At 38.3% G+C, this 9,706-nt stretch overlaps 1 protein-coding gene across 2 annotated transcripts in view; it reads right to left on the bottom strand.

Moving 5' to 3' along the window:
- Window positions 1–833: 833 nt before the first annotated feature.
- The window catches only part of LOC121320100 (zinc finger protein AEBP2-like), a 63,587-nt gene continuing 54,714 nt past the window's right edge, over window positions 834–9,706 (bottom strand). For both annotated transcript variants that reach the window (XM_041258314.1, XM_041258315.1), the window contains one exon: window positions 834–1,714. In XM_041258314.1, the coding sequence (XP_041114248.1) occupies window positions 1,552–1,714 (163 nt within the window). In that variant the 3' untranslated portion in view covers window positions 834–1,551. The remainder of the gene's footprint in view (window positions 1,715–9,706) is intronic.

The raw sequence follows: 9,706 nt of genomic DNA, 5'->3' as shown, positions 1-9,706 counted from the left end.
GTATGAACACAGATCAGTTGTTTGCTGATATTACAGTACAGTATGGGCACAGATCAGTTGTTTACTGATATTACAGTACAGTATGAGCACAGATCAGTTATTTGCTGATATTACAGTACAGTATGAGCACAGATCAGTTGTTTGCTGATATTACAGTACAGTATGAGCACAGATCAGTTGTTTGCTGATATTACAGTACAGTATGAGCACAGATCAGTTATTTGCTGATATTACAGTACAGTATGGACACAGATCAGTTGTAGGTGTTTGTTGTTTTTCTGTGTATTCCCCATATGTGAATCATCCCTTCCTTTGTTATTTGAATGGGGCAGGGGCACACTGGTAATGTCACGGCACAACCATAGTGCACCCAGAAACTTTTAAAAGAAATATGATGAGTTGTTTTGTAATTTGTAGCATTTCAGTTGTGCCTTCCACTCAGACAAGGGGGTCTTTGATATATTCCATGTCTCAAGGCAAACATTGCTGTTGTTCCTGACAGCCCTGTTTGTGTGTCCATGTCTTTAGCATACACAATGACTCACGTCCCCCAAGAAGCTTAGTAGAACAGTCCAGAACAAGATGCCAAGCAATGCTAAATGAGTGCCGTTCACTATGGGTATTGTGTTTATTTAAAACAGATCCCTTATCTCTTCTAGACCCAGTCTGGATTTTGCTTCTCCTCTAGTGTGTTAAGTTAACCACCTAAAAGCATGCTGGACTGGATCATTTGACAAGCCGTTGAGAGGTTTAGCACTGCATAGAAAACACCCTGTGAAGTCATTATTTTCTCTGAAAAACATCAGAAACTAATGAAACAGCTGAAAAGGATGTTTCCACTATCAGCACAGTGGTGTGGGGGGGGGGGGTTAACACGTGACCTAGTGTAAAGGACAGGGCTGCTCACTGAAGTGTTTGACATTGAATGAAAACAAGAACAGCAGCTTGGCTGTCGGTGTCTGCTTGAGGTCTCAGGGCTCCTAGCCAGTGGGGAACGATGAAGTGCGGTGAGGCCAATATTCAGAGAAATCCCCAGTGAAGATCAGAAACTTGTCACATCTAGGATGCACACCTGCGCTCCCCTGTCAGTATGACTCACCCTGCACACAGTGACCCACTCAGGGATCCTGCTAGTACTAGGATGCTGTCCTGCTTCATGTGTAGTTACTAACATGTGTGTCTGTAGTAATGCTCCTCAAGTTGGATTATTTGTTTTCTTTTTAAAAACAATGGTCATTTTTTTTTTCCTGTAGATACCTCCGAAAGGTTATTTCAAATCTCTTTTGAAACTTGGAGGACACTCAAACATCTATCTCAAGGGTTAGTTAAGGGCTTTGCGGATGCTTCACCCTTAAAAAACAGCTATTGTTTTGCAGTTGACGCTCATGCTTGTCAGTGCTTGTCAATTTCAAATGGCACAAAATGATAAACTATCTGGAATTGCTCCACTGGCTGCTGCTGATGTAAACGCTAGTGATCTGCTCGAACTGAATGCACTTGAAGTAACCTTTAGTGAACAATATGCTTTTGGTGATGATAAAAACAAAGTGTCTAATCTTTTGTTGGTTCAAGTTGTTGAATGTTGATAAAGGCCCTTTTCTGAAGGTGACAGATGGTACAGGGATTGTGCTTAAGAGTAATGGCTTCAAATGTCATTTCAGGTTTGAGCTTGTCTGGAGAGTCCAAAGTGCTGATGTCGTAGGGAATCAGTAGGCTGGGGAAAAAGCAGATTGTGCAATTAATTAAAGGCAACCGCAGGACAAATAATACATAAATAATTTAAAAAGCCTTTTATACATGTTTTGTTATGGTTTTGCATTTAAATAATTGAAAAAACAAACACATTAAAAGGCATTCAGAGGATTCCAGAAGGACAACTTTCATTTAAAAAAAAAAAATACGCACACCAACATGAACATTGCTTTGCCCCACGGTCTGCAGTATTATCAGCGATGTGAATGCAACAGAAGCCGCTGGTAGGTTAAAAAACGATTCATTAAACTCAGGCTAGATAGTTGTTATCTTAGTATGTTTTTATTCTCTATTAATTAAATTATATTCATTGAAACAGACAAGAGAACCAGATATTTATTATTATTATTATTATTATTATTATTATTATTATTATTATTATTATTATTATTATTATTATTATTATTATTATTACTGATTTGGTTTATTATAATATAGCAGGCTAATGTTCCTATTGAAGTAGGCTACAATTTTTTTTTTTCATTAAAAAGCTGTCGTTGTTGTTCGTTGTTGAAATTAATGTTCAGCTTTCATATTTTGTGGTGTAATACTCATTTAATCAAACCAAGTAGTGTAAGAAGCTGCTTGTATCGTTCATGACGTTTAACAAACCAAGCAAGCTTATTTGTGTATAAAAAACTTCAGAGTTGCAGCCAGTGCCATCTCCTTTAAGGCACCCAAGCTGAAATCGTGAAGTAATTTAAAGTAATCTACAGACATGCAGCGGACTGTCTCTTTAGCGCGCTCGAAACAATTTGCAGATTTGATACAACTGTATTGAGAATTTAAAAAGCATTTTATGAGATTTTTAACTAGAGGTACCGGGAATATGATTCTGCAAGCCCAGAGGTTCTGGGGCTGCGCTCCGGCAAGCCCCGGCACAAATTAAGCACTGGTTCTGACAGTTCAAGATATCTTCATTTAATCTTAATTTACAAATTAGCAATTTATACATAAAAACATCTCTTAAATACAAAATTAGGATGCACAATAATGTGGTCATACTTGTCCCACTTATGTTCCTCATTAAAAGTCCACGGTTTCTGCTTTGTTTTCATCTTTCCATTTCAGTGAATTTGATTCCTTGATCTATTTATAAGCCCGTTTTGACACTGTACAACAACCCCTTTCTCTGTGCTCAATTGGGTTGGGTGTTTAGTAACGAATGATACCACAAAACAAAGAACATATCTAAATATTTTCTCACTTCTGAACACACACTCCCTTATAGTTTTGTTTCAGATACATTAACCAAATGAAAGGAAATTTGGTGGCATTTAATTTCATATTACTTTATAGGTTTTAGACAAATAGAAAAATAAAGAACCTGAGGCAAAATGTTATATAATTCACATGTAACACAGAATCTGTACTGCATATCTCCCATCTTTTTCCATTAAATGTCAAACTGACATTTTTATGTAACAGATACTGTTTCACAAAAGCACAAAACATAAATGTCTGTTGGAGTCCTAATGGCATAACAAAACATTACACTGTACTGAAAAAAATACAAAAACAAATTAACCTTTTAAACTTTCTCTCCGGTCACGTCCTATACTTAATATACATATAAACAAACTATAAGTTAAAGTTTTATATATCTGTATGTTAAAGTTGAAGATGTGACCGGAAAGAAAAGGAAAACATTAAGCCTAGTTAAAGTCTCTGACTAAGATTTTAAACATAATCCTTTAGTTTCACAGACCCTGATTAGCACTGACCTTGGGCTACCTAATGTTAGTTTAGGTAAACTTCTACATGTTTGTAGTTTTTATTAGTTTGCATAAGCTTAACACATGTGTACTGTAAACAATGTTTTATTCAGAATTGGATTTAAAGGAAAATTTAAAAATAGCCACAAAGCACCAACTCCCTTAAGATATATGGGACCTCATGCACTAAACAGCAGTAAATTACTTGAAATACTGCGTGGGAAGGGAACCCCATACTGTGCGCAAAAAGGAAGGTGTGGCTGCTCTATTCACTAATATAATAACATGCACTAATAGGGCATGCTACATAATTCATTTGCAAGTTATCACAATGTGCATAATTCAGCATGCAGTATTCAACACTTGGAACTATGCATGGGGCTTCCATACACTGTACTGTAGTGTGTGTATTTATATATATATATATATATATATATATATATATATATATATATATATATATATATATATATATATATATATATAAAACAATAAATAAAAGTATAAATAAAAACACAAAAGCTTCGATTTTGTCATTTCAGGTTTGCAGTTAACGTTGCTCCCGTGTTTAATATTTTGGGATTAAAGGCAGCAAAGCAGTCGATGGGAATTACACGGTCATTGTAATGAATGTGTCAGCATTAATTACAAAGGGTTAGAAAACTCGAAAATGGGGCTGAATATGAATTCAAGATGTTTTTAAAAATGTTTTTTTTTTTTTTTTGCAGCCAACACAGATCATTTTAAACTACTCTGTTTCCAGCAAAAGTTTGTTTCAATTTTAAGGATTGTTTCAATAGCGAGTTCCGATGCTACAATGTGGTGTACATCCTCAGACAGTGAAGATTACGAGGCAGGTGTATATGCAAGGCTATGTTAATATATTTATATAGTCACCATGTACTTGTGATATTTAAGCAGAGTGAGAGTTGAAGTGCTTTCATAAATACAAGCAATTTGAATTGACTGACCGACTGCTATGCTGACTTTTGATTAATATTACAAAATAAATCTGGTAGACATCAAGTTGATAAAATAAATATTTATTTGATTTGCAGAATTAAACATAAATGTTCCATTAAGAATGACTGTCTCTGCTTTGACTATCTCTGCTTTGACTGTCTCGCAGGACGCTGTGATTTGGGACAAGACTCATGTATCTATTTTGTCCTTAATGTTTCATTGAAGTTAATGCTCTCTCTGATTCAGCACCAAAAAAGCCTTTTGTAATTCCCCAGCACTTCTTCTGCTAATACATTTAGCTCTTGGTCTGCAAACTTCAGATTCCTCATTCTGTCCTCCTTGGTCTCTGTCACTGTGACAAACTCAGAACTGTACTTACATTTTCTTTCAAGCGCCCTTATATATATATATATATGTGTGTGTGTGTGTGTGTGTGTTCAAACGTGTTCACTACGTGTTTCTCCACTTCCTCTGCTCTTTTTAAACAGTCCTGTGATTGTGACCTGCTTGTTTTGTAATTGTTTAGCCTGAACTTCAAGTTTGGTTTTCTTGTTTTTGTGTGCTGCGCTGTCAAGATGCTTGTCAATAGGACCTTTTCTCAGATGATCCAAAGACACATTACAAGCTGAGCAAAACAGAATCCCATTAGTTGTCAGCTGTCTGCATTTTTAATGTTAATCATACACTGCAAGCAAATAAATCAACCCTATTTAAATAACCATTTCCCGCCTTGTACAATATGAGGAGTTTGTTTGACCCCATTGCCGTAGTAACCAAATGCACGGCATTGTTACCAGACAGCTACTATAGCGCTTCTTCTAGTTGATAAAGTATAAAATGAGCAGTGGAGGTGAAGAGTTATGGAAAATACTGTAAGGGAAATACAATGCATATTGTTCACTGTAGGCATATCTTTCTGTGAAATTAGTATGATCTGTGCTCAATCTGTATCTAGTTATTACCTCCTCCTCACACAGCCCTAGTAACAGTGAGAATGAAATGGCCAGCACTGGTCATGCAGTTTCAAAAGACATTCTGCACTCAGCTTACTATTGTCTACAAACATTTTTACACCGCCTGGTCACTTTATGAGGATCTGCACCTAATAGCGGGCTGGGCCACTGTTAGCCCTGATCACAGCCTTGGCAAGGCGTGGCACAAACTCTAGCGGGCTGGGCCACTGTTAGCCCTGATCACAGCCTTGGCAAGGCGTGGCACAAACTCTAGCGGGCTGGGCCACTGTTAGCCCTGATCACAGCCTTGGCAAGGCGTGGCACAAACTCTAGTGGGCTGGGCCATTGTTAGCCCTGATCACAGCCTTGGCAAGGCGTGGCACAAACTCTAGCGGGCTGGGCCATTGTTAGCCCTGATCACAGCCTTGGCAAGGCGTGGCACAAACTCTAGCGGGCTGGGCCATTGTTAGCCCTGATCACAGCCTTGGCAAGGCGTGGCACAAACTCTAGCGGGCTGGGCCATTGTTAGCCCTGATCACAGCCTTGGCAAGGCGTGGCACAAACTCTAGTGGGCTGGGCCATTGTTAGCCCTGATCACAGCCTTGGCAAGGCGTGGCACAAACTCTAGCGGGCTGGGCACTGTTAGCCCTGATCACAGCCTTGGCAAGGCATGATACAAACTCCACAAGGCACTGAAAGGCGTCTCAAGAGAACCCACTCAGTCATTCATATTTGTAAAGTTTTTGTACTGTGAATTTAAAGAAATAAACTCAGAGCAGACCACATTCAGCTAATGACATGTCTCAGACAGAATCAGCTTTGTTTGTACAGAAAATGTCCAACTAATTCCTGTTGTAAATCACCTTTCCCAAGGTTCTTGTTCTTTTCCTGCTTTTTTAGTAAAAGTGCATTTATCACAGAAGTTTTGACCTGAAAGTAAAACATTTCTTCCCCAAAATGTTTAAAATACAGGTCTTAGAGAACAGCCAGGTTCTGGGTTGTCATCGTAACCCACAAAGAATCTGCAAATATTTGATAACCCTTTTTCCTGCTGATGACACTAACATTTTAAGAATCTTTTTTTTATTTTCCATTGAACATCATTTAACAGTTACCAAGAAGTCACTTTTGACAATAATAACCCAATGAGTATTAAACAGTCTTAAACAATGACTTTCTCAAAGTAAGGGTGAATAATTGTAAGCTTGTATGTGCTTTGCATTAATTGCTAATGGAGCTGAACCCGTTTTGATTGGACATGGAAAATGTTGCTAGCCTGCCAAAGATTAAAAGCACTGTGAGTTATTCTGGCCCAGGGGCTGTTTAGAGGGCTGACAGCAAAGGAGACTGGTCGCTTCATATGAAATACTTTGCAAGCCGGAGTGTCTGGCTGGCACTGTTCAACTCTGTGTGGAAATAGCGGGTTTGAATGGGCCAATAGGAAGCAATTAAGAATCCATTTCTTCTAATGTAAACAATAATGCTTAGGAGTTCAGAGCATCACACTCATTCACTAGATTTAAAACAAAAGTGGTGTTTGGATGTGAGTTGTAAATTAACGTGCTTGCTGCAAACAAAGTGTGCCCTTAAAAAGACATGTGTAAGATCATTTGACAAACGTTTAGTTGAGAAGTCTACATAAAGACATTAGTATAGATTCTTTATTAGCGATTTTAGAAAACACATACAAAAAACACACACAATAAAGATTGACCAAACCAGATAAAAACAGCTTCTATTGTCCTGTTGTTGGGTGAGCTGCTTATTTTGGCCCTGCCAGCACGTTGCTTGGGTGATCTCAGTGGGGTGAAATAGGCAGGCTGCATGTGACGTGTCTGTTCTTAGCCTGCTGTATGGCACAGTGCTGCAGACTGAACACAAGCGCAGAATTCAAAGGAGGGCTTCTCAGAATGAGATATGCATTGTCTATGAACAACTTGAACACTATTTCTAAATCCCTGCAACACGTTTTCTAGATGTTTATTTCTGGTTTGGTAACTTCATTGGGAGCTTTTGAGCATTTGCTTTGAGAATCTAGCCCTATGTGTTTTATAATGTTTTTTTTTTTCAGTAAATTATTTGCTTGGGCACTTTTAACTTTAAAATGAACAACTAAACATTTGCATATACTCAAAATCAAATAAAAGAAGCATTGACTTCATTGGGTGTGTAAAAACAACAGCTGTTTCTGTACCCCTAAAAAAGGCCATTGATACTGATTGTGTTTTCACTGGCTGAAATGCCAAATCTGCTAGATTTCAATGTGTGATCTGGCATAGCATCAGTTGGCTCCACCAGGACATGGTGAATCAAATCACTGTGCTGCTGAATTCGATTGCTACCGCGAAGCATCCATCAGTCACTGAAATCACGAATTTACAAAACGATCTCGCTTAATGGCAACTGAAGTAGAAGCTACCCTTTGATTATAATGACTGGACACATTCCTCTGTCTATCGGTATGCCAAGGCTAGTTAAGAAGGATGCTCTTGTTAAATAGCATTTATCAATTAAACTGGCTGTGGTCTTTAAATGACATGGTCCTTATTAACTTGCTTTATATTTAAAACATGTAGACAGTCCTGAGACCAGAAGTTGAGTGTGTTACAAGGAGCCCCATCCTCAGTAAATATTAGACCTATGCTTTTGTTACAGAGCAGTTTTTGTTCCAGTGTAAAATTTAAGTTTAGTATGCATAAAATCAACAGATGATGCCACCAATTTAAAATGTTTTCAGGGGCCTTTGTTGAAAGTGAAAACTGGGTCTGATGGTGCACACAAAATAACCACCCAGACTCCTCAGAACTCCTAGTCAAGCGTTCATAGGCTGGCCTAAATTAATTCAGAGCAGAAAATACGTCACTAATCATGGAATCTCAGATCTTAGCAACAATCTCAGTGAAAGCCAGTGTCAGTTACAAATTACGATTAGAAAAAACTAAATAATAGCTTACCTGTAATTTAGCTCTGTACAAAAAATCAAGGACCACAATAACACACTTGCCAACATTTGGAAACAGTTCAGCAGGACGCTCGTCCCCGGGGGGGATTATATGCAAAAAACACTCTACCATATACTAAATGATTTTATTTTCTATGTGTAAATATGTACAGTATGCAATATCAAAAGATAGAACAATCGCAAAACATTCCTCTATTATGACAGATTAGATGCAATTTTAGGACACCATCCAATATGTTATATGTAATCCAAGGTGTAATAAAGCACAGTGAGAGCATAGCGAGGTGTAATAAAGCACAGTGAAAGCATAGCGCGGTGTAATAAAGCACAGTAAAAGCATAGCGAGGTGTAATAAAGCACAGTGAGAGCATAGCGTGTGTAATAAAGCACAGTGAGAGCATAGCAAGGTGTAATAAAGCACAGTGAGAGCATAGCGAGTGTAATAAAGCACAGTGAGAGCATAGCGAGGTGTAATAAAGCACAGTAAAAGCATAGCGAGGTGTAATAAAGCACAGTGAGAGCATAGCGTGTGTAATAAAGCACAGTGAGAGCATAGCGTGTGTAATAAAGCACAGTGAGAGCATAGCAAGGTGTAATAAAGCACAGTGAGAGCATAGCAAGGTGTAATACAGCACAGTGAAAGCATAGCAAGGTGTAATAAAGCACAGTGAAAGCATAGCGTGTGTAATAAAGCACAGTGAGAGCATAGCGAGGTGTAATAAAGCACAGTGAGAGCATAGCAAGGTGTAATACAGCACAGTGAGAGCATAGCAAGGTGTAATACAGCACAGTGAAAGCATAGCGAGGTGTAATAAAGCACAGTGAGAGCATATCAAGGTGTAATACAGCACAGTGAAAGCATAGCAAGGTGTAATACAGCACAGTGAAAGCATAGTGTAAACATTGTATAGAATAACAAGTTATGGTAAAGTATATTAAAAAAAAAAACATGGCAAACCAGGCTAAACTTGGTAAATGATAGTATAGCCATGGAAAAAGCATGGTAACACTGCAACAATGCCATGCACAGATACTGTTGGAAACCACAAAGGGTGGTAACAAATGATCATGCAATCTGAAGTGCTTAGCAGACCCAAAATGTTACCTTAAGTAAGGGAGGCAAATGATGTCAGGACATAAACTGCCAGATCATCAAATGTCAAGGTTCTTTCAGAGGCTCCTTTGGTCCTCAAATCAGAATCAGGTCATTTGTAAACAGACAGGGGTAACTCAAGCGTTATCTAGTTCGTTTGCACCCTGAGCATAAACGCTGTCGCTGCTGTCGCTACAGTTCTGGGAGGCGGGTTTGACAGCTAATCTAAGAGATGAGGAGCTATAGTATGATATCTGTCCTCCTTCAT

Source organism: Polyodon spathula, chromosome 8 (genome assembly GCF_017654505.1).
Source record: "Polyodon spathula isolate WHYD16114869_AA chromosome 8, ASM1765450v1, whole genome shotgun sequence".
NCBI classification, from domain to species: Eukaryota; Metazoa; Chordata; class Actinopteri; order Acipenseriformes; family Polyodontidae; genus Polyodon; species Polyodon spathula.
This window is presented reverse-complemented; position numbering and strand designations above follow the sequence as displayed.